At 37.9% G+C, this 26,315-nt stretch overlaps 4 protein-coding genes across 4 annotated transcripts; 3 read left to right on the top strand and 1 right to left on the bottom strand.

Annotated features, from left to right (window-relative positions):
- The first annotated feature begins 698 nt into the window (after positions 1 to 698).
- On the top strand, positions 699 to 2,693 carry LOC148910185 (neuronal pentraxin-2-like). Its single transcript, XM_089031989.1, has 2 exons — positions 699 to 1,017; positions 2,329 to 2,693. The coding sequence occupies exons 1-2, from the start codon at positions 699 to 701 to the stop codon at positions 2,691 to 2,693; spliced, it is 684 nt and encodes a 227-aa protein (XP_088888115.1).
- Positions 2,694 to 5,886: 3,193 nt separating this feature from the next.
- Positions 5,887 to 26,236, top strand: LOC148910186 (neuronal pentraxin-1-like). The gene is made up of 4 exons (XM_089031937.1): positions 5,887 to 5,997; positions 19,569 to 20,009; positions 21,265 to 21,490; positions 24,918 to 26,236. The coding sequence occupies exons 3-4, from the start codon at positions 21,315 to 21,317 to the stop codon at positions 25,294 to 25,296; spliced, it is 555 nt and encodes a 184-aa protein (XP_088888063.1). The 5' UTR covers positions 5,887 to 5,997; positions 19,569 to 20,009; positions 21,265 to 21,314; the 3' UTR covers positions 25,297 to 26,236.
- On the top strand, positions 7,065 to 9,145 carry LOC148910187 (uncharacterized). The gene is made up of 3 exons (XM_089031790.1): positions 7,065 to 7,612; positions 7,907 to 8,055; positions 8,142 to 9,145. The coding sequence occupies exons 1-3, from the start codon at positions 7,521 to 7,523 to the stop codon at positions 8,348 to 8,350; spliced, it is 450 nt and encodes a 149-aa protein (XP_088887916.1). The 5' UTR covers positions 7,065 to 7,520; the 3' UTR covers positions 8,351 to 9,145.
- On the bottom strand, positions 9,995 to 11,538 carry LOC148910188 (uncharacterized). Its single transcript, XM_089031789.1, has 3 exons — positions 11,026 to 11,538; positions 10,665 to 10,919; positions 9,995 to 10,392 (listed from the first exon to the last, which is right to left on the bottom strand). Exons 1-3 carry the CDS (start codon positions 11,316 to 11,318, stop codon positions 10,182 to 10,184), a joined length of 759 nt encoding a protein of 252 aa, XP_088887915.1. The 5' UTR covers positions 11,319 to 11,538; the 3' UTR covers positions 9,995 to 10,181.
- Positions 26,237 to 26,315: the final 79 nt, after the last annotated feature.

Genomic DNA, 26,315 nt, shown 5'->3' on the forward strand with positions numbered 1-26,315 from the left:
GAGAAAAACACGGTCGCCCGCAGATTTTGCTGACTACAAGAAGAACAGAAATTATACTACTATCTCATGAATAAAGAAAGGCAAGACTTCTACTCTACTTTATAGAGGGTTACAGCACTGATGAGAGAAAGCTCTTCGGCGCTGCCAAAAAGCTCTTTGGTACTCAGGATGTGCTGCGCTTTTCTAATCGATTATCTTGACAGGATTGTGTTGGCAAATGACATTAACATTTTTTTTGTTCGCAAGAGTAGAACACATTCGTAGAGACATTGACTCTTCCGACCGCAAGCTAGTGCCACCAGACATGCTACAGATATCACATATCAAACACTGAGCTATTTTGACGCCCTAATATATTATTATTAATACTGCCAAGACCTCATGCGCAGTGGATCCATTGCCGACTAATCTGGTCTGTGAATCATTAGATGTTTTACTGCCGGTGATCAGGAATATGGTAAATGCATCTCTGTCCACTGCACATTTCCCTGGCCAATGGAAGAAGGCGATTGTGAACCTTTTACTGAAAAGGGCGCCAAGGATACTACTTACAAGAACCTGCGTCCAGTTAGTAATCTACAATTCGTCTCCAAGATTACTGAAAGAGCAGTATATGATCAGGTGCCCCATGCTATACTGCAGCCAATGAAGTGTTACCTGTATTGCAGTCTGCATATAGGAAATCACACAGTACGGAGATGGTGCTGCTGAAGATAGTGAATGACATCTTACTTGACATAAATCACCGCCTAGAGACGTCGTTTGGTGTCACTGGAGATGCACTCAAATGGTTTGCCTCTTACTTGTCAGATTGCTCTCAGTGTGTTGTGGTTGATGGGGAAATGTCAAACAGATCTTATCTATTATTTGGAGTTCCTCAGAGGTCATGTGTAGGACCGTTATTCTTTTCTGTGTGTGCGAGTAAGCTGTTTGAAGTCATCAAGACCTATCTTCCAAATATTCACGCATACGCAGATACTCAACTCTACTTATCATTCAAGCCAGACAGTTCCGTGGGTGAGACCGAGGCAAGATCTGCTATGGAACGGTGTATTAGGGCTGTCAAGGCGTGGATGGTTTAAAGTCTGAGTCTGAGTCTGAGTTCATGCTCATTGGAACTTGACAGCAACTTAGTAAAGTTAGAGCTGATAGCCTCTTAATTGGTGACACTCCTATACTATCAGTTACTGAAGCTAGGAATCTAGGTGTCTGGTTTGATTCTAATCTCCAATTTCAAAATCATATAAACAAGACGTGTCAGTTAGCTTTCTATTCACTATATAATATTACGAGTATTAGGAAATACTTGACTTTCGAAGCTGCAAAGACATTAGTGCAGGCTTTAGTTATAAGTCGCATTGATTATTACAACGCTATATCATATGGTCTGCCAGCTATTCATATTCATAAATTGCAACGCGTTCAAAATGCAGTCGCTAAGTTACAGACAAAAACACCGCGATATGCTCACATCACTCCTGCCATGATAGAACTTCACTGGCTACCTGTTAAATTTAGTATTATATTTAAGATAAATCTAATAACTAGTGTAGCACCAGTCTATCTTATCTTTCAAAGAACATTCCAGATATGATTTAGGATCTAATAGTAATGACATTAAAATCTGCCAAAACCACTGGAGACAGAGCCTTTTCAGTGGCTGCCCCAGTTTTATGGAACGCTTTGCCATCACGAAGCCTTAGGGCTGAGGACAAGATTACTAGATTTAAAAAAGAATTGAAAATATATCTTTTTAAGCAAGCTTATTTTTAATTTTTATTTAAATTTTGCCGGAGATCTGAGTAACTGTGAGTTTTATTAAATTTAGTTCATTTAGTGACATTTATTTTGATTTTCTATCTGTAAATATAATAAATAGGACTACATGATTTTAGATATAGTTTTAGTCTAGTTTGATTCTTAATGATTGTAAAGATTGTAAAGCGCATAAGATCATATATTTCAATGAATATTGCGCTATATAATTAATAAAATTATTATTATTATTATTATTATTATTATTATTATTATCCTTGCAAAAAGATTTACATACACCGGTGAAACCACTTGGGATACTATATGATTCTCCTCTTCTCAGAGCCTGCGTTTCCAGGCCAGAACTAATACATAACCTCTGGCTACAAGATTGCTGTCGGTAGGTCGCAGAATTATGGGAAGCGCTGCAAGCGAAAATTAAGCTTCTAAGGCCTTTGTCAACACTTTCAAATTTAAATGTTTTTAACCGAATTCTTTTGATAAAAATATGTGCCAAGTACTCGTACTTACAGTACACTTTCCCACTTTTACTCAATAGTTCTTTTCCGCCAGTCTTTGATGGTCATTGGCATCACCTCTGTTTAACATGGACCAATGTAGATGGTAAGTACTCCATGTACATCGATGGAATATCAAAAGGTCAAGGTAACTTTAAAACAGGCCACGTCATTCCGGAGGGAGCAGTTGTTCTTGGACAAGAACAGGATTCTTTCAAGGGAGGTTTTTCCAGTAGCCAAGCCCTTCAAGGAAACCTAACGAGTGTCAACATGTGGGACAAGGTGCTGACAGCAGAAGAGGTATCATCCCTTGCAAACAAATGTTATACAGCTGAGGGTAATGTCATCAAGTGGACGGATTTTCACGAAAAGATAACTGGGAACTTGAAGCTGAACTGTGCTCGTTTCTGTGACAATTAACCGTAAAGCAGTGTAATTTTTGGCCTTACGCAAAACACTAACCCCAGCCTGATTACATTTATCATCTTTGCTTTATTTATAAAGAAAGCTAGAATTATTTAAGACTCCAAAACCCTGAATAATGCACTTATACTAGTATTCAAGGTTATATAATGATCCTGTCCAAAGTTGTCAAGTGGACGATAAACTATATAATGATAGTAATGATTATCATGATCATGATTATTATCATCATCTTGACCATCATCATTATATTATTTCTTTTGTTTATGCGGGCTGATTATTTTGGCAGCTCAGTTATTTAAAGATTTGCCGAATGCACTATTGTATGTATTAACAGGCTGAAAGTATTCATTATTTAGTCTGGAGGAGAAAGTTCCGAGATGTCAGTGAAAGAAACTAACAAACCGAGTAAAAAATCATGAGCTTCGAAAAGAAATGTACACCGGTGGCGACAGCCCTGGCATTGCACAGGAGATTCTGCATGTGTTATATGTCTATCGTACCAATTAGTAGACTATCCTCTTTCTTTCTTTCTTTAATAAAAAAAGATAAATAGATTGCGTACCATAGAGAGTGCAAACAATTAATCCGTGAAACACTAATTACTAAATAGTACAACTTAGTGCTAGTTAAACAATAGAAAACAATGGAATTTGCATGAAATCGTGCTATTTAGTATTACTAAAGTTTCACGGTTATATTGTTTGCAATCTACCACCACATTCTATAATAATAATAATAATGATAATAATAATAATAATAATAATTTAATTCGTTAAAAACCCATAATTACTAGGTCTGAATGCTTTTTACAATATGAAATATAAAATTGTCATTAAAAGTTATAGTGAAATCGATAGTAAATGAAAAAAATAATTATTAATAAATAGAAATTATAGTAAATGAAAAATTAACAATGTGCTGAGTTAATTAAGTTCAAGCCAAATGCAAAATTTCTTAAATACGTAATAGAACCTACACCTACTTGCAAGAACGTTGTCATACCAAAATAGAACGTTAGTGATTTAGTGGGATAGGAATTATATTAAAAGACAAAAGAAGATCACTGAAGCTGAACTTTTTCTTTTGTCTTTTAATGTATTCCTTTCTCACTAAATCACTAATGTTCTAATATCGTATGACAACGTTCTTGCAAGTAGGTGTATATAAAACATAAACGAGAATTACTATACTAATGGAATAGTAAATGATAAAATTTATGTCGTTGATGTGTCCATTCAATTAAAATCATTATAATACTTCTTGAATAACATTGTCTTAAGATTTTCCTTAATAGATTCTAAAGTTTTGATATTTTTAATACGATTCGGAAGAGCGTTCCATAGTCTTGGGGCTGCAATAGAAAATGATCTCTCGCCGTATGATTTAGTTCTAGCAATAGGAATCTCTAGCAAGTTCTTTGCTGACGATCGTACATGCCTTTTGGAAGTGTACGGTGTCAGAAGAGACTGTAAGTACTATGGAGCCAGGCCATTGATGGTTTTCATGGCGGCCATGTTGGAGGAACTTAACAAAAGAATTGTCAATCAATTCTTTTGTTATATCCTCCAACATGGCCGCCGTGTCTTTTGTAATTTAATTCTCTTGGGAATGGTTGAAAACCATCAATTCCTTAGCTTAAAGGTCAAGAGTATTATCTTGTATTCAATTCTGGCATGGATTGGCAGCCAGTGTAGCTCGCGCAGAATAGGTGTAACGTGTGCATACTTGTTGCTACGAATAACTAATCTAGTAGCACAGTTCTGTTCATGTTGGAGTTTCTCAAGCTGATAATTAGGTAATCCGTAAAGAAGACTGTTACATTGGTCTAGACGAGAAGACATTCTATATTTACAATATACAACGTTGAAGCACGCGATATCCGACGGGCTCACGCTTACTCATATTATGTACAGCGGTAAATAATATAACAATGAAAGATAAGATGCCCCCCTCTGCCCTCTGTGTAAAAGCTTCATAACTGTAAATTGCTGTAAAATTGCTTTCCGAAAGTTAAATTTCCGATCTATGTAAATTAAGCAACCAAGAATCACAAGACTTTGTCATGCAGTATCTGGTTCTCTGCGCTTTAAAACATATCGATAGACACGGGATTTTTATATCAAGGTACTTGGAAAGGGATTTACAAACTCTTTACTGGTGTAGACATGCCACAAATTAAACAAATTGAGTAACGCGGTGCTTAATTTACATAGTTCGGCAACATTTTCGGAAAGCAATTTTACAGCAATGACCATGATTGACCAGCTCATACAGCACACTGGAATTTACGCGGATGTGATGAAAGAGGACAATAGCGATGAAAAAACAAATAAACAAGGGCTAAAGAGATTCCCCGTCCTGTACAGTTCTCGATGCGGATTAAAGTTTGAAAGCTTTAAAAAGATTCAATGAAAATGCAATTTTGACATCTTGTTGCCTATATATTGCAGTCAATATTGACTGAATTTAAAAAAAATTCATCGAGTAGATTCGAATTTACGAGCATGTAAATTAAGATAACACAATTGTCCAAAAATACGGCTCATAGCCAATTATTAAGTCGACCAAATATTTTGAAATATCAAATGTTACGATTAATAGTCTCCCCGTCGTTTTATGTTAATGATTTAATAAACAATAGTCTGCTCGTCATTTTATGGTAACGATTTAATAAACAATGGATGTGCCCATCACTGGCCCACTATTCCTGAAACAAAGACTTGTTCATACCAGAGTTAATAGGTTGCTATCAATAGACGTCACTTCCGGTAATGGCTCTTTTTTAATGTCTTGTAGAATCCTGAAGGTTGTTTTGATCTCTTGTTTTCTGGTTCGATGTCGTGAAAATAGTCAAATACAATAGGTTGAGGACTTATTTTGATATGTTTTGACTAAGCATCCGCTAGTTGCCCCCCAGTCAACCGCTTGTTTGCCCCCCAGTCAACCGCTTGTTTGCCCCCCCAGTCAACTCCAAAAAAATCACGTGATTGATAGTAAGCAATATATTAACTCTGTTCATACCGGTCAACAATAGTCTTATGACGTCAATTGGTCTCCATGGTAACCCGAAACAATACCTACCCGTCGCTTTTTGCTAATATTTGATGAATAATTAATGTGCCCACCACTAGCCCACCTAAAAAAGGGGTTGTGCGTGCGGCCTATACTACTGTTGTTTATAGTCGAGTCCAGTCGTAAACAGCAAGGAAAGAAGAAAGAACTAAAAAAGAGAGCCAACAAGAAGAGAAAACCCTTGTGTCGCGAATGGGAAGAGCTAGTTCAAGTTTCACGTTCACATGTAAGTTCAAGTTCAAATGAAGTAAAATTTACATTGAACTATATACACCACTGACCTGCAAATAGTAAAAACTAATCGAGGCGGCCGGGTAAGTGTATTTACGATTGATTAATATGATTAACAATAAACTGCAAATGTATACACAAATATATAAAATACGAAAATTAAGAGGGAAAAAAAAAAAAAAAAAAAAAAAAAAAAAAGAGAGGGAAAAATACTATGAGACAAAATAAAGATTGAGAAGGAGTTTATGGAGCTCATCTGAGGAAGTTTACAAGAAATATATTCTTAGTGAGTACATATAAGTTAACGTTCATCAGACTCAAGTTTGAACAAAGAAAGCCGAAATCTTAGAAGTAACATTTTCGTACAAGTGTTGTTGGTGTTGAAGGTTTTTTTAGAGTTCCAAAATCTTACACCCCATCTAGAGCGGAATTAGTTTAAGAGGAAATTTTTTTCAATAACGAGCAATAATGGCAAAAAGCGACAAAAACTCGACCTTCATATGAGTTTTGATCCCAATTTTCGTTTTGGGTTAACACTCAAAACCTTTTTTTAACAGTTAGAAACTGATGTACTATGATAAAATGCTTGTTTGAAGCGGTATTTTCAATTGTACAAAGATGTTTTGTTGCATTTGTGTTAGGATGTTGCTTTGTCAGGCTTTTTTATAGGGAATGTATGGTAAATAAGCAAATGAAGGCGTAAATCTCATTTTCGATTCAAATTTTTGCTTAGGGTTTAACACTTTGATTCAACTTTCATCGGTCATCTCCACTTCCAAACAAGTTAAACTTTCTGAATAACAAGATTTTAGCCTTGTACAACGGAGCCTTTCTTCAAGAAAATAGTTTTTGGCGCTCACCGCTTGAATACGAAAAGAATTCTCTCTTAGTCTGGATGAATTAGTGTAGAATGAAGTCGATGCATATGCGAATGGATTTCACTAACTAGTTTACAAGTAAACTGATTACATAGGTTAGTTGGAGCTTTCTTATTGACAACATCATGCTTTAAAGTGTATATCAGGTCTAGAATTTTTTTACGGTTTTGTCATCTCTAGATGATATAGATAAATATTCCAAAAAAAATTTTCGATTTCGAATTTTTTTCACCTCGAAATCAGCCTTCAAAGTTAGATTTCTGGCGACGCCCAGTCGTGTTGGCCGTGTTTTGGGAGACGCTAATGGACTGGCACTAGTTTTTCTGTGACGTAAATTCGGTGACACAGTTTAGATCGGCCTTTCGAAGTATTGTAAATATGCCTAGTAGGTGCGTGGTTGGAGGGTGTTCAAATATAACGAAGAAAGGCATAAAACTTCATACGATCCCTTATTTTAATGATGACCGACCAATAGCAAAGGCTAGAAGGAAAAGATGGGTCGATTTTGTGTTGAAAAGACGAGCAAAATGGACGCCTACGGCGACTTCGGCAATATGCTCGGAGCACTTTTCTCCAGAGGACTACAGTCAGCGTTACTCTTTCGGAGAAGACGACAGAAAGCTGGCACACTTAGTAAGGGATGAGACCGGAATTGTGTCATACCCAAAACTTTACCCAGTTCAATCGACTAGTTCAGCTGAAGCCAACAATTCTCAAAGAAATCGCCGAAAGGTAAGTCGTCGATTGATAATAAAAAAATGTCACACATATTGGACTATATGCCCCAACTGTAGCACTATCGTTTGTTTACTATATAGATTTTTCTAATATTATAATCATAGTATTATTCTCATATAAAAGCTATCAAGAAATAAGACATAAATGCATGACTAAATATTTGCATTCTTGCAAAAACTTGAATTGCAATATGCAAAATAAAGAAACAAATGAAATCAAACTAAGATATTCGAATAATAAGAATAATAATTTGTTATAATCATTCTCTTTGTTTTCTTTCCTTCCAAGACAAATACTTGCTGTAAGCCACTTCAACTACAATATCATTAGAGAGACAAAAAAGAAGCCAGATGGATCAGACCAAGTGAGATTTATTTATCCGAAGTTTAAAAATGGGGAGGCTACTGTAAGAGATGTGAGAATAAAACCAGATTATGGTAAGAATTGCTATTTCGGCACATCTGATTTAACAAAAAGTCAAAAAATACTTGTATACATGTTATTGTTTATCTTTTATCAATAGGGTATGTGGAAGAGATATACATCACTTTTCTCGAAGCATTGCAGAAAGAAGACATGTTAAGAGAGGCACAGAAAGAATTAAAAGAAATGACCCCACCATCAATGAACACGATGCTGGTAAAAGAAAGTAAAACTGTGGCTTTGGAAAAAAAGGAAAAAAGAAAGAGTATGGTTGTAGACAATGTACCACCCACAACACCATGTGAGTAGGATGTTATTTCCCATTGATGTTTCTAAGTTTGAAGAGTGCCATCATCATACCTGTGAAATTTGCTTAGCTGAATAGCACTGAATAGTGCTAACCAAACAAAAGAAAACAAATGAATTTGTGCTAATTATTACTACTACAGTCGAACCTCTATTAAGCGGTCACCCACGGGACTTAGCCAAGTGACCGCTTAATAGAGGTTGACCGCTTGATAGAGGTTTTACTTATTTAGGCCACATTTTGTAGAAAATTAACAAAAGAGTGCATAATTGATCACGAAATGTACATTTTATTCTTAGAAAACAGTAACACTAGAAAATAGAGCAATAAAGTGCAAAATTGCTCACTCAAAATATTTTTTTTCGTCACAAACTGTAGAACAACATTGCATGACTACGTACGTACAATACAGTGGTTTGTTCTTGCTATAAAAAATCATGATTTGTTTAAGTTACAGTACAGTATTATGAAAAAAACTCAGTTATGGTTGTTTGTAATTTAGGGGCAGACAACTTAAGTTCATGAAACATGTCGTTCACTTTGCTAAGCGCTAGCGACAGCTCTTCGTGACCATGGAATTGCGCGAAGTGGAAATTGGCCGAAACAAACTGGCTAGTGCTGCGGATTTGCTTTATATACAGTGACGTAGAATACGAACATCTGTTATTGAAGTTATGCTATCTAAACAACTGTTAAGAGAATGTTGACATGTTTTATGTATTTGGTGTCATAATACATCAATGTGTAACCAGTAGGTGACCGCTTAATAAAGGTGAAATACAATGCAAGTTTACAAATTGGTACGTTGATATGGTGACCACGTCCGCTTAATAGAGGTGACCGCTTAATAGGGGTCAAGTTTACAGTATACATGAGAGAGAAAATTCGGGACTTTAGTAAGTGACCGTTGAATAGAGGGTGACCGCTTAATAGAGTGCCGCTTAATAGAGGTTCGACTGTATTTAGATTTTGTACTATTTCACTGGTTATACTGACTGCACTCTGTTTCAGTGTTCAAATATCACCAAGTCCTTATTCAGTGCTTTCACTATAGATCTTTCTTCATAATTAGACTGTTGTGTCTAAGTCATGAAGGTTTATTTCTAATATGTTGAATAATCTAACAGTCATAACATAATAGAAGTATAATATAAACTAACAATTTTGTCATCAACTATTCACTTCATGCTAATTTGTGCATTACTTTTATCAGTATCACAGGTACTTGAACAAGAAGCCAAAGCTGCCGAAATTAAGAAAACAAAGAAGATTGGAGAAGGCAGGATAGAGAAATCAATCCCTCATTGCACTCATTGCAAGAATCCCATGAAAGGACACAAGAATGTGAAAGACTGCCCTAAAAACCAGAAAAGCAGTTAATACTCTCTTGCTTTTAGAGTGAAGTTACTAAACCCGTGAAATAGAAATTACTTGTTAAGGTGTAATAGTCAAATAGACACAAAAGAAAACAATGGCATTAGAGTCTCAGTGCTAAGGTGTATTAGTCTACTATCCATTTCACTGGTTTAGTGACTTCACTCTTATATTAATATGTAGAAATGTATCATTTTGTAATACTTTTTACAATTAATTATTTTATAATTTTTTATTATAGTTGTGACAAAGTGACAAAGTGACAAATACAAAACAACCCTCATAAAGGCAATTTGAGTCATTTCTATTAGACCCATGATACAAAGTTGTATAATTAGTGAGGAGAGTCGAAGTAAAACAAAAGAAAACAGTGAATATCTACTACTATGTAGTGCAATTTTTTTCATGCTTCGAGTAAAATCACTCTAATGCAATGTTCTGTTTATAATATAATATGTATCACTCGTTATCTTCGTATCCACAAAAATCGGTGCTAGGAAACTGTTTTCTTATCGAGTGGTATGCACAAGCAGGCAGTGGGATTCTCTTGGATCCTCCTCCTTGATAACCATGACAAGCACAAGCAGGCAGTGGGATTCTCTTGGATCCTCCTCCTTGATAACCATGAACCAATTGGGTGAATTCCCTGTAAGCTGTTGCACGGAGAAGCCTAAAATATGAAATGATAATTTGTTAGTATATAAACTTATCAAACAAACAAGAATATATTCTTGAAATAAACAACTGTCAGTTACAATTGCTATTTACATCATTATCATGGAAATAAGTAATACTTTAAAACGGCATGGTATGACTTGTAAAGCACGTGAACAGTAAAAGATATAAGAAAATAAGGAAGAAAACATTAGTCATAGTTATCTTACTTGTTCTGGGCCCATGTAATTAAAACTAAGCTTAGAAGAAAAAAAAGGATTTACTCACTCTTCTTCACTGCCAGTTTGTCTATACTTATATCCGTCGATAGTGCGGTACTTGGCACATGATGAACGTAGGGACCAGCGATTTAAACAAACAGGCTCAAACCCTGGATGTAAGGTCACACAAATGGGAGGTACTTCCAATTCTTCGAGCACTTCGGAAGACTTCAGTGACTCGAGACAACCCTCTATTTCGTGACAGCAATTACACTCTTGAGGTTTTTGAAGTAAGTCTTTCTTGCAATGACCGCATCTACACCTAAAAGAGGAAACGTTTAGATTTGCGAGTTAGTAAAAAAATCAAAACGAAACTAAATATTTTGCAAAAAGAGTGAGCTTGTAGCTAGATCTTGATAGTTACGTACCAAGCGCTATTCGGCGTGACGCCATCAAATCTTTCTTGAAGCTTTTCATTTCTCTTCTCGATCTTTGAAATTTCTTCGTTATATTCACTGAGCCATTCCGCATCAGCAAGTGGTTCTGAAGAATATGGTCCTACCAATTCGTGAGATTCAGACCTGGGGTAGCTATCATCTGACTCGTGTGTTTCAGCATGTTGATGGCATTCGTCCTCTATTTCTCCATCCTCTTCCTCTGAATATATACTTGAAATCTCGCTTTCAGAGCTGCAATCACTCCCGTAATAGTTCGTAGCCATCTTGTGAAATTATATATTGAAATTTATGTTTTTTGAAGGAATGAAAGTCACTAACGGGTCAATGTTTACAATACTTTGTCTACTCGTATCCTTGACAATCGCTTTTCTCGGTTCTCGAATTTACGTCACTAGTTACCAGTCTCCTAAAACACGGCCAACACGACTGGGCGTCGCCAGAAATCTAACTTTGAAGGCTGATTTCGAGGTGAAAAAAATTCGAAATCGAAAATTTTTTTTTGGAATATTTATTTATATCATCTAGAGATGCCAAAACCGTAAAAAAATTCTAGACCTGATATACACTTTAAATTTGCTAGTGAATAAAAATACATGGTATTCAAGTGGTATAAGGGTGCATGGATTAACACCATTTATCATAGAGTTATGAAAGTATCTTGTGAGGTATACTATGTCTAAGTTTAGCGATCAACTGATTTAATAATTTTAGTATTATACATGTGATAATTCCAAGAGAGCTTACTGTAAATTAACAATTCAAGGTATATTTTTAGATACATTGATCTTTGATTCTGAAGTGATTTTTTTCTTCTGATGAGTTCGGAAAATAACGAAATTGGATTTTTTAATATTCAAGGTTAGATTATTGGTGGTCAGTGAATCACATAATTTAGTCAGTTCAATGTTCGTTGTAGTTTCAAGGTGTTTCAGGTTCTTGTGATGAGAAGCATTGACAATGTCATTAATAAATAAAAGGAATAATAAACGGTCAAGGACAGAGCCTTTTAATTGTGGGACGCCATAAGTTGTGTTCCTTTTGACTGATGTGATTAGTTCTATAGATAATCAGTGAAGTTGGTATAGGAATAAGGGATTTCATTTGCTAAGTTTTGACCAACGGAAGGAAAATGTTTATTTAACAAACAGCTTACCATGTTTATCAATAATGTATTGGTTTTAGGAACCTTGGGGCTTTTCAAAGAGGGCTTAGTCTAATCAGTGTTACCGAGATACAACAGAGTTACGAAGATACAAAGATACAGAGTTACAGGGTTACGAAGATAAAAAGTTACAAAATATATCTCATGTATCTCATGAAAGATACATAGATAAAGATATTAATAAGAGACCATAAGAGGCTTTTTCGAGTTTTTTTTTTTTTTTCATCTAAAGTTAAACGTAAGTCAAATTAAATAAAATACACAAGGAATCCAGATTGTTCACCTTCAAAACTCAAAACAAATCTCTCCTGGTACTGAAAAGAAGCCAAAATAGTGTTTGACCGCAAAAGTCGTGTTTTACTCTACAAACGAGAGAATAATGCTGTGAACGAAATGAATTAGAATCCAAACAAGATAACTGTGAAATGTTAGTATTACTAATATGTATGCTAATTCTATTGTTTTCTATTGTTCAACTAGCACTATTTTGTATAATTTGGTCGGCCCATAGAGGTGTTATGAGAGAGAAAATTAATGTTTTTACAGACTAAGCTAGACATCAGTTTTTTAATTACTATTTCTTATCGTATGAAAACAAGATAAAGAACGATCAATTAGTTATTGAAAATATCGATATAAGATTTCAGTAAGGCTGCCATCACGCACGAGTTTAGATGATGGTATGTTTTGAATCTACAAGTAAACTACTTAGCTCCTCCCATTAGCATGTACACCTATGGTTACGCCCTACACACTCTTTACCCCTTTGCCTAGTTATTTTAGCACTATTCTTTTAAATCTTATGATACATATATTCCTCGTAGACCTTTCTATACATTTACCATATATTCACATATTATCCTTGGTTTAAGTTATGTTTAGTTCTATGATTTTCACTCGTATTTTTCTTAATAAGATACCACACTCAGGAATTTACTATTTCCATTAGCCAATCAAGGCACAGCGATGATATCATATTGATTGTAGAATGACACCTGTCATGAAGTTATTATAAATAGAGCTCATGTAATTAGTTTAAGTCAGAAGAAGAGAAAGTGGAATAAAGATCCCGTAGCTCGTACCGAGAGCGGTCCATCCCATAACAGAGGTCTCCTATGAAGTGCTTCAGAAAACGCGTACCATCGCCTATTCTTTAGAGCATATAGAGCAGAGATTATCTACAGGCCTCTATTTTGTCAACGAGTTGCCATCACGTCTTCAAGCTCTATCAGTATTTCGAAAAAAATGTTCGCGATTTTAGAAATGAAATCAATTAATTCAATTTAAAAAGAGTCATACCCTGTAAGATTTAAACATAGGCACGCCAGGCTACCTGACGAATTTTGCTCAAATTTGCTCTTTAAGGTCAGTTTTTTTTTTCCGTGGATGGCTGGTTACAACGTACCATGCGACTCCACGGAGGGTCAGAAAAAAACCTCTGCTCGCAGGGTAGTTACAACGCCGTTCAAACACTGTTTTGGTGACGCTAGAAAAAAAAAAAAATTTATAATTTTTAAAAGATTTTGGTATCAAAATGAACCCTGATTTATACTCTTTCATTATACATAATAAAACCTGGAATTATTTTAAAAGGTTTCTCAAACGACTCCCATACGTGTAGGTATTATGAGCATTTGTAAACAGGTCTAGAATGTGAGGTAATTCTAGAAGCCGATATTTCCACTGGTATGTCGATTTGGAAACTGCCGTTGCTTTTGAACATAGCTCAATTATAGCTTATTTCATTTCTGAAATAAAAAAACTGGGCAAGAATTAGTCGTTGCTGAACGATATTCCCAGACTTGAGTAAAGTAGGCTTTTTTTCTAGACTCGTTTAGCATTACTGTTACCTTATAATTCTAGTTTTATTTTTTTCCTCCACAATAAGAGGCTTTAAAAAGTTGACTTGAATGAAATTTATTAAAAATCTTACTTAAAAAGTGTACTTCAAATGAGTTTTTGCATTTTTTTTACGATATTACGCGATTCCGTCGCGATGAATAAAGCAGTTTTACCAACTTTTTTTACGCAATAACAAAATACTGCTTCATATCGTTTATCTAAAGTAAATATGCTAATTAACAAACGGCTTTGTCTTTCAGTTCTTAGGCCCCGTCCACACTATGCCGGATAAATTTGAATCCGAATTTTTATTTATTCGGTTAGGCCTACCGTCCGAGCTAGTCCGGGCGAATCCGGAACAATTCTTCACCGAAAACGAATTTTTTCGAATACGGTCTCCAGAGTGGGACAATTTGAAAACGCCGGCAGCCGTGTTAGTGTTAGTCTCCCTCGCATCCGTTTTTAGGACGACCGACACTAAAAACGGATGCGAGGGAGACTATGTTAGTGTGGACGGATAACATTTCGTACCCGAAATTTTTCGGATACGATGGCGTCATGATTGTCATGGCGTGAAGACTGAAAATTCACCGCGAGCTCAATTTCAGCTTCGATCCACATGCTCAGATGTGCAATGAAGCGTTTTTACCGCCTTTGATCGGACTATTGTGGAACAGAGGAGGGTGATCAAGGCGCGTGGAGCATTGTGGGTTAAAAGTTTCATTACGCTTCATTTGCATTTGACCGTCTTTGTGCGAACATCTCCTGGCGAGAAAGTATTATGAATGCCAAATATGTCTCACCGGTTTGGTGTGGACTTTCTTGCAGTTGGTGATTTCCTATATCTACACTGTGTGGACTTTCAATTTCTCATGTACTCGTACAGTGAAGTCTCTGCCATTTATGTCGATAAAAATAGTTGGGGGCCACGTTAGCTTCACCGACAACCCTCGCGAACGAAGGATTGTTTTGTTTCCTGACTGCCAAAAAATCCGAGAACTAAATGAGGAAAGGTGGCCTTTGACCATAAGGGCCGTTACTTGCTGCAAAATAGTGCTAAGTAGTGGATATTTAATTTGATAATTTTAATTGAGTATTAACATCGAGCATCCAAACAACCGATGAAATCATATACCCGGCGACTAAGATGACAAACCTTGAACCGATTTTTCTCTTCAAATATATCTCTTAAAACCATTCATTTCATTACCAACATTCATTTTTAACTCGTGGATACGCGAAGCGTAGAAATGAGTTATTGTGATGGGTCTGAATATGCAAATGTGTCACTCGCTCGCTCGCTCACTAAGATGTTAGCAGATCGATAATCAAACGTTTACCGATCGACTTACGTCATCTGATTACGAATGTTACACGACATTAACAAGCACAAATCTCTTATAAAATATAGATTACTTCCATATTTAATATAAGGAAATGAAATGCTGATGTTCCATGTGGGATCAGTTTCTAGCACTTGTGGACGCCATGGGGTCCCACTGTGCATGCGCACACTCGAACATAGGTTTATCTTCGGATTATTCTTATTAAAAGGATCAAAGAAAGATGCAAGTTGAAGTCAAATTATACAATTAACGCCTGAAATAAAATTTCAATGAGTTAGACCTTTTTTTCTGATGTATTAAAAGTAAACAAAAACGCTAATCTACAACGTCAACATTTCGATTTTTCTGAAGACTCATAGATCGAGCCGGATGCATCGAAAAAAGCTATAAGAAGAGAGTCTGATTTCAAGCTCTGGAAGACTTTGTTCTGCATAGAGACAGCTCAAAGTCACGGCGGTATTCTGCAAAAAAATCTTATAAACTCGATCGAGCGAAGTTTTAATATTACTAATATATGAGTCAATTCCAAAGGTTCCTTCCTATCGACCCCACATCAACCCACATTGGCCTAACATCGACCCCACATCAACCCACATTGGCCTAACATCAACCCACATCAACCCACATCGACCCACATTAACCCACATTGGCCTAACATCAACCTCACATCAACCCACATCGACCCACATATCAACCCACATCGACCTCACAGCAACCCACATCAACCCCACATCGACCTCACATCAACGCACAGCACCCACAGCAACCCACAGCTAACCCACAGCAACCCACAGCAACCCACAGCAACGCAACAGCAACCCACAGCAACCCACAGGCCAACCCAACAGCAACCCACAGGCAACCCCCCAGGCAAACCCACAGCAACCCACAGCCAACCCACAGCAACCCCACAGCAACCCACAGCAAACCCACCCAGCAACCCACAGCAACCCACAAGCAAACCCACAGCAACCCCCAGCATCCCACAGCAACCTCACAGCAACCCACAGCAACCCACAGCAACCCACAGCAAACCCAACAGCAACCCACAGGCCACCCACAGCAACCCACAGGCAACCCACAGCAACCCCACAGCAATCAACATCAACAACAGAAACCACAGCAACCCCACAGGCAACACACTAGCAACCCACATCACCCACCAAGACAAACCCACAGCAACCCACCAGACAACCCAAAGCAACACCACAGGCAAAAACACCACAGCAGACCCACAGCAACCACAGCCAACTCCACAGCAACCCAACAGCAACCCAAGCAACCCACGCAACCCACATAAACCAACATAAACCCCCACATTCAAACCACCATGCAACCAACTTCAACCCACATTCAACCCACATCAACCCACTTCATCAACCCACATACCCACACACCCACATCAACCCACATCAACCCACATCAACCCACATCAACCCCACATCAACCCACATCAACCCACATCAACCCACATCAACCCACATCGACCTCACATCGACCTCACATCAACCAACATCAACCCACATCGACCCTCACATCGACCCTCACATCAACCCACATCAACCCCACATCAAACCCACATCGACCTCACATCAACCCACATCACCCAACATCAACCCACATAGACCTCAACATCGACCTCACATCAACCCAATCAACCCACATCAACCCCACATCAACCCACATCAACCCACATCAACCCACATCAACCCACATCGACCTCACATCAACCCACATCAACCCACATCGACCTCACATCGACCTCACATCAACCAACATCAACCCACATCGACCTTACATCGACCCACATCGACCCACATCAACCCACATTGGCCTAACATCAACCTCACATCAACCCACATCGACCCACATCAACCCACATTGGCCTAACATCAACCTCACATTAACCCACATCAACCCACATCAACTCACATCAACCCACATCGACCCACATCAACCCACATCGACCTTACATCGACCCACATCGACCCACATCAACCCACATTGGCCTAACATCAACCTCACATTAACCCACATCGACCCACATTAACCCACATCGACCTCACATCAACCCACATCGACCTCACATCAACCCACATCAACCTCACATCAACCCACATCAACCCACATCAACCCACATCAACCCACATCAACCCACATCAACCCACAGTCAACCCACATCAACCCACATCAACTCACATCAACCCACATCAACCCACATCAACCCACATCAACCCACATCAACCCACATCAACCCACATCAACCCACATCAACCCACATCGACCCACATCGACCCACATCAACCCACATCAACCCACATCAACCCACATCTACCTCACATCGACCTCACATCAACCAACATCGACCTCACATCAACCCACATCAACCCACATCAACCCACATCAACCCACATCAACCCACATCGACCTCACATCAACCCACATCAACCCACATCGACCTCACATCAACCCACATCGACCTCACATTGACCTAAAATCACATTCACCTCATATCGAAGTCACATCGACCTCACATCGACCTCATATCGACCTTGACCTCTCATCGACCTCACATCAACCCTCAATCGAAAAACCCTGGGGTCATGTTATGAATAGAGAACATAAATTAAAATGAGGACATTCGAATCGTGTGAACACTTCGAGTTTTTTTCGGGTTATTATTTTCTGGTCTTTCTACTGTTTTATACCCTCTGAAAAGAAGTATTGAGTTCGAATACACCACGTGGTATCAAAATAAATATTCTTTTTCAGGTGCAACTCGGAAAAATCATGAATTTTTTCTTACAGCTTAAAATATATAGAGGATATTACATGGGCGCGCGGAGATACGAATTTTATCTTCGAGTGTTGAAAAAATTTCTCAAGAGTGAGAGATTTTTAACACGAAAAAAAAAAGCATGTAGGAAAAGCATGTACAATAAAATATAACAAGAGGAAATTGATCAAAACGACAAACTCACTTAGGTTTGTAATATGGCCCTAAATCACTTTGACTTTTGACTTTTTTGATTTCGACTTTTTTTATAGCCGCTCTCGGCCACCGTAGCAATGAATTTTCCTATAAAGTGACCTACCGTATTTTGGTAAGCTAAACATATTAAATAATTGTGAAAAATCATTTCAGTGCACGTGCCTTTTGTAGTTTTTTCCTCTGTGATAACAGAAATTTTTCTTCGGGTACATTTCGGTGCAAATAGTTGCTTCTGATTCGTGTGTAAAACAAAATACTCGTCTTGTTCATCATCTTCTTAATCACTCGAACTATCGAAAACGCTACTATAAATGCTTTTTTCGCCGTCTTCACTGTAGGTTCTCCGCTATTTTCATCGCATTTTTTATCGCGGTTTCCAATGTTCTTTTACAATAATTGTTAAGATTAATGAATACATGATAGTTTAATTTCAACTTTTTACTGATTTTGAAGGCATTTTTCTCGTCGGGAACTAAACAGTTTATGCGCACATTGAAGTCACTACAACTCTGACCAATCAGGAATTGCATGCTAAAAATAGCTCAGCCTTGCGCGCGGAGTTAAAAATAGATTTTCAAAAAACTTTTATGTTACAGACCCATGTATGGGAGATGTGCTTTCTTACTTAATATTCTCTTGACTAGTAGTAATAGAAGTAGTAGAGCTAGTGAAGGCATTCAACACGCGAAATAAAAATACTAGTCAATGTGTCATAGTCAAATAGACACAAAAGAAAACAATGGAATTAGGGTCTACTAAAGTGTATTAGTCTAATATCTATTTCACGGGTTAAAAGCCTTCACTCTAGTAGTGGTAGAGTGGACGCACTAAAACCGTGAACATTAAATAGTACTAATTGGTGCTATTTCATACCTAACCCTTTGTTTTCTATTGTTTAATTATCACTATTTAGTGCTAAAAATTAGTATTTGTTTCACGGATTTAGTGTGAGCACTCTAGTGGTAGTGGTAGTGGTAGTGGTAGTGGTAGTGGTAGTGGTAGTGGTAGTGGTAGTGGTAGTGGTAGTGGTAGTGGTAGTGGTAGTGGTAGTGGTAGTGGTAGTGGTAGTGGTAGTGGTAGTGGTAGTGGTAGTGGTAGTGGTAGTGGTAGTGGTAGTGGTAGTGCTTGTGGCAGAAGATGGCATTTTACAATGTTTCCAAATTCCTTTCAGATTGATTCGGCTAATACCGTTTGATACCCCGAGGTTGATGTTTTTTACCATAATGCTAGCGTCCTACGTCTTCATTTTGTTGTTGTTTCCATGGATACAAGTGCTAGCACAGACTTGCCTTTCAACATACTCCCAAACAAGTATGAAGCTTCAAGGTCATGCTATCAAAACCTACTCCGCCCTGCAAACAAGCAATCAGTGTATTGATAAATGTGCATTACATGCAGATTGTCACAGCATCAACTACTGCCAAAATCAAGGGATCTGTGAGGTGAATAACGCTAATCACTTGACTAACCCTGAAAGTCTTGTCTACTCCGCTGGTTGTCAATACTTGAACTACTTTTTACGAGCTGTGTCGAGGTGCAGTAATAAACTGTGCAGCTACCCTCTTGAGTGTTCGATGGTCAACACAAAAGACTACAAGTGCGGCATGTAAAGGTATGTACCTAAACACGCATGCAATCACAGTGCAATCACATGTATGGTTTTTAATAAGTAGTGGCTTCCACACTGATCATAAGGATGATCTGTAGACATCAATCGGCAATTCAACAGACAAATAACTACCATGAATAGAACAAGAGCATGTTAAAATAAGTAAAATGGTCAAGTTTGCAGGAAATCAGTTCTAAAATCGCGAAGATATAATTTTTCAAATGTGTAAATTTTCCAGGAAAACATTTGCCGTTTGGCATCTCTAGCCTTAGTAGAGCGGTGCGCATACCATATATCCGTGAAAACCTTGGCAAGAAATTCAGGCACAAAATTTGCACAAATTAGTACGTTCAGTAGACTTTACCGTAGATCTACAAACCTTATGACAATTGTTTTACTGAGTTAAGGATATGGTATGTAGTCTATATGCCAACAAAAGGTATTCCTATATTCACAAGTTTTGAACCGCTTATTTCCTTCAAACTTCACAGTTTTATTAATTTTTCTATGCTCTTTCCAACTATTTAAATATTCTTGTGTCCTCCAAGTTTTGGATATTCTTTGAATTGGACCCTTCTCAAAAATATCTTGGATGCAAGGCTACATTGGCAGATAAAGCATTTCAAAAATGGGAGTTCCAAAATGGCTGCCACGCAGAAAAAGCTGGTAAGATTGGCTTCACAAAAGGGGGGTTCCAATTTCGTTCTACTGAGGGTAAAGAACATGATTGGCTTCACAATGTACAAGGTCTCATAAAAGAAGGGTTCCATGGAACCCAAGGAATCATCCTTGGATCCGCCACTGGGCTAAGACGGTAAATAAAAAGAAATCACGCTTTTTCTCGGTGGAATTTGTGCCTTTTTATATTTTATATTTTATTTTTTGCACCACCATGTTAGCCTCGCATCCAAGACAATTTTAAGAAGGGCCTATTACATGATAAAAGCTCATTAACGCTGATATCTGGCAGTCATCAATTATTAATGGAGAGACATGTTATATACCCAAGTGCCAACATTTTTCTCTCTCCTTTATCATGGCTGCGTGTCATCCAGCTTTATAGATTTACGAACAGTTTTTAGCGAAATAATTCTCGTTTCATAAAATACTAGTTTTACCTGCAAGTAAGTGGCTGTGAAGAAATGTGTTTAGGTGAATAACTTGTAAGTGTTTTTATCGGAAAAAGGAAATAGAAAATTTGATACCTTTTATCTTGCAAGTTGACTTGGTTTTATTATTGAATTGTTTATTTTCCCAGGAAATGCTAAAGTTTTAAAGTTTCCAAGCAAAACAGTCACCGATTACGTTATGTACGAGAACCCATTCATCCAGCTGACAGCATTCACCCTCAGCATGTGGGTACAAGTCGATACAAGTACTATCTTTCACGCAGCCTTCTCCTACTCCACTACTAGTCAGAGTAACGAACTGTCGATAGAAGTCAGAAATACCGAAACAAGAATAATACTTGATAACGAGATTGGGTAGGTTGAATTAATACGGGAAGGGGGGATGGGGATGGGGGATGGGGATGGGATGGGGATGGGGGATGGGGGATGGGGGATGGGGGATGGGGGATGGGGGATGGGGGATGGATGGGGGATGGGGGATGGGGGATGGGGGTGTAGTAGCGGTGCTTCAAATACAGGAATGTACCGCTTGGATCCGAGCACCCTTTCAAAGACGAGAATATTTTGCAAAAACATATCTGTTCAAGAAGCAGCACTTTGAATTTTAGCTCTGTTAATCAAAGACCTAAGAGAATGTAGTGCTACAAACTATTTGGTAGCGAAAACAAATCCGTTTTTCCAAAAATTGAATTAGTACCTAATTTATGGAGCGAGTGACTAACAAACCTGTTGCTGTCAGTCCATGATCAATTTGGATTTTAGAAGTTGCTTTTTGCGGAGGGAGAAGCTAACTGAGCAACACCTCAGTATTAGTATTATTGATAGTGGTAGAAGTATATATAGAACAACTATGTCTCTAATTAATGATAGGCAGCCACGCTATACCGATCTCCGTGTGATGGGTTCTTTTCCTCGCCTGTTCTGTTCTTTTCCATCTTAAGGTCGGTCAGGTTAGTTTTCTAAGACCACAAGGCAGCAATTGGACAAGTTTTGAACAGTTTTATAACAAAACGACGAGGAAAATCGTGTTTATCAAGATTCATCGTCGTTCATCTTTGTAAATTCTGCGACGGAAATTTGCACAAGGAACAAACGACTCTCATTAACTGAGAAGATCCTTTTGCTGTACTCTACACAGAATGTTGTATTATTTGCAAGATATGTGTACACAGATCAATAAAAAGGAAGGTCGTGGCCCATATTCCTCAGATTATTGTGCATCAAGAGACACAAGCGTCCTTGTGCATATTTTCCATGTGCCGCTAAATAGGGATTTGGTCTTTAAACTTAATCCGAGTCCTGTAAGACTAGTGGACAATGGTTCTTGCATTACCAGCTCCAGACAATCGAATTGCAACACCAGGATGACTCTTTCTATGCGCAACATGCAGCTGTGTTGTGCTGGCTTGCGCCACCTAGGTCTGGTCTCTCGTGTGCTCTAAGCATTGGAAGAACCAGTCACTGCTGATTAATTAGAGGCAAACGGAAAGGCGTATAACATCACAATTTCAGTTTTGCTTGAAAAGCATGCTCCACTTAGGACCCGTACTATGGTCAGTAGGGCTGTAGCCACCTGGCATAGTGATGACATTGATAATGCCAATCGCTCGCGTAGGAAGGCTGAAAGGAAGTGGAGAAAAACACGGTCGCCTGCAGATTTTGCTGACTACAAGAAGAACAGAAACTATACTACTAATTGTATGAATAAAGCAAGGCAAGACTTCTACTCTAAATTTATAGAGGATTACAGCACTGATCAGAGAAAGCTCTTCGGCGCTGCCAAAAAAATCCTTGGTACTCAGGATGTGCTGCGCTTTCCTAATCATCTTGACAAGATTGTGTTGGCAAATGAAATTAACAATTTTTTTGTTCGCAAGATAGATCACATTCGTAGAGACATTGACTCTTCCGACCGCAAGCTAGTGTCACCAGCCATGCTACAGATATCACATATCAAACACTGAGCTCTTTTGACGCCCTAATGTGACCGATCTTATTATAAATACTGTCAAAACCTCATGCGCATTGGATCCATTTCCGACTAATCTGGTCTGTGAATCATTAGATGTTTTACTGGCGGTGATCAAGAATATAATAGATGCATCTCTGTCCATTGCACATTTCCCTGGCCAATGGAAGAAAGCGATTGTGAACCTTTTACTGAAAAGGGCGCCAAGGATACCACTTACAAGACCCTGCGTCCTGTTAGTAACCTACAATTCGTCTCCAATTAAGATTACTGAAAGAGCAGTATTTGATCAGGTGTACAACCATGTTACAGCCAATGAAGTGTTTCCTGTATTGCAGTCTGCATATAGGAAATCACACAGTACGGAGACGGCGCTGCTGAAAATAGTGAATGACATCGTACTTGACATGAATCGTCAACACGTGTCTTTGCTCGTACTGCTCGATTTAAGCGCAGCTTTTGTTACGGTGGACCATACCATCCTCCTAGGCCGCCTAGAGACGTCGTTTGGTGTCACTGGAGATGCACCCAAATGGTTTGCCTCCTACTTGTCATATCGCTCTCAGTGTGTTGTGGTTGATGGGGAAATGTCAGACAGATCTTATCTATCATTTGGAGTTCCCCAGGGGTCATATCTAGGACCGTTATTCTTTTGTCTGCGTTCATGCTTATTGGAACTCGCCAGCAACTCAGTAAAGTTAGAACTGATAGTCTCTTAATTGGTGACACTCCTATACTAACAGTTATTGAAGCTAGGAATCTAGGTGTCTGGTTTGATTCTAATCTCCAATTTCGAAATCATATAAACAAGACGTGTCAGTTAGCTTTCTATTCACTATATAATATTACACGTATTAGGAAATACTTGCCTTTCGAAGATGCAAAGACATTAGTGCAGGCTTTAGTTATAAGTCGCATTGATTATTGCAACGCTATATCATATGGTCTGCCAGCTATTCATATTCATAAATTGCAACGCGTTCAAAATGCAGTGGCTAGGTTACTGACAAACACACCGAGCTATATTCTATATATGTGTATTTTCTGAACTTTTTGGTATATAATTCATAGGAATTTGTTAAAATTGAGAACCGTGTATTTTTGCTGGTTTTATAAGGTCATACTATCTGTTGGCGAGAGGCGAGAGGGAGAGTCGAAGTCCCCCTCCCCGGAGAGCCTCGTTAAGAGGCTAGTTTTAGTTTAAAATACGAAAGATAATAGACTGACGTTTCGGACGTTAGTCTATTATCTTTCGTATTTACGGTGATAACATTATCTACTACGACACATTTGTTTCAACTAAAAAACACCGACGCAGTCCAAACTAGTTCTAAAACTAGTCGTTATCTACATAGTTTTAGTCTAGTTTGATTCTTAATGATTGTAAAGATTGTAAAGCGCATTAGATCATATATTTTAATGAATTTTGCGCTATATAAATAAAATTATTATTATTATTATTATTATTATTATTATTATTATTATTATTGTTACAAAAAGATTTACATACACCGGTGAAAGCCAAAGAAAACAATAAGCGTGCAAAGGCACTTGGGACACTATATGATTCTCCTCTGCCCAGAGCCTGTGTTTCCAGACCAAAACCGATACATAGACTCTGGCTACGAGATTGGTGTCGGTAGGTCGCAGAATTATGAAAAGCACTGCAAGTGAAACTTAACCGTCTGAGGCCTTTTTCAACACTTTTAAATTTAAATGTTTTTAACCGAATTCTTTCGATAAATGATAATTACTTCAAATATGTGCCAAGTACTCGTACTTACAGTACATTTTCCCACTTTTACTCAATAGTTCTTTTCCGCCAGTCTTTGATGGTCATTGGCATCACCTCTGTTTCACATGGACCAATGTAGATGGCAAGTACTCCATGTACATCGATGGAATATCAAAAGGTCAAGGTAACTTTAAAACAGGCCACGTCATTCCGGAGGGAGCAGTTGTTCTTGGACAAGAACAGGATTCTTTCAAGGGAGGTTTTTCCAGTAGCCAAGCCCTTCAAGGAAACCTAACGAGTGTCAACATGTGGGACAAGGTGCTGACAGCAGAAGAGGTATCATCCCTTGCAAACAGATGTTATACAGCTGAGGGTAATGTCATTAAGTGGACGGATTTTCACGAAAAGATAACTGGGAACTTGAAGCTGAACTGTGCTCGTTTCTGTGACAACTAACCGTAAAGCAGTGTAATTTTTGGCCTTACGCAAAACACTAACCCCAGCCTGATTACGATTTATCATCTTTGCTTTATCTATAAAGAAAGCTAGAATTATTTAAGACTCCAAAACCCTGAATAATGCCCTTATACTAGTATTCAAGGTTATATAATGATCCTGTCCAAAGTTGTCAAGTGGACGATAAACTATATAATGATAGTAATGATTATCATGATCATGATTATTATCATCATCTTGACCATCATCATTATATTATTTATTTTGTTAAAGCAGGCTGATTATTTTGGCAGCTCAGTTATTTAAAGATTTGCCAATGCACTATTTTATGCACACAATACTCGACTCACGGTTGATTTTCAAGGAGGGAAGAAAACCGGAGTAAAAAAAGAACTAGATATCAATCAACTCAATTCGAGTGTGGCATCGAACCAGTGATTCGAACCGTTGGACCACAGCAGTGAAAGACGTCGCATTAGCAGCGTACGCCATGCACCTCGTTTCTGTGACCAAGCACAGATAAAAAACTATTTTATGCATTAAAAGGCCGAAAGTATTCATTATTTAGTCTGGAGGGAAAAAATCCGAGATGTCAGTGAAAGAAACTAACAAGCCGAGTAAAAAATCGTGAGCTTCAAAAAGGAATGGACACCGGTGGCGACATCCCTGGTATTGCACACGGGAGATTCTGCTTGTGTTATATGCCTATCGTACCCATTAGTAGACTATCCTCTTTCTTTAATAAAAAAAAGATAAAAGGCTATTTGTCAAATAGATTGCATACCATATATCCGTGGAAAAGTTAACAAAATTGTACAAATTAGTGCAAAGTTTTGAGGTATACGGTCAAATTACCAATTCCTTACGAAGTTTTTCAGAGATATATGGCATGCACTCTATCTTAATATGCATTCCATTTGTAATGATTGCACTTGTTTTTGAAAATGGAAATAAACGTGAAACTCCACTTTTTTTGCGACATTCTTTTTTTAACCTTGACGAGCTTGACCGGATGTCAT

Source organism: Actinia tenebrosa, unplaced genomic scaffold (genome assembly GCF_029948245.1).
Source record: "Actinia tenebrosa isolate PJP-AT-01 unplaced genomic scaffold, QUT_ActTen_1.0 PGA_scaffold17__23_contigs__length_9995812, whole genome shotgun sequence".
Taxonomy (NCBI): Eukaryota; Metazoa; Cnidaria; class Anthozoa; order Actiniaria; family Actiniidae; genus Actinia; species Actinia tenebrosa.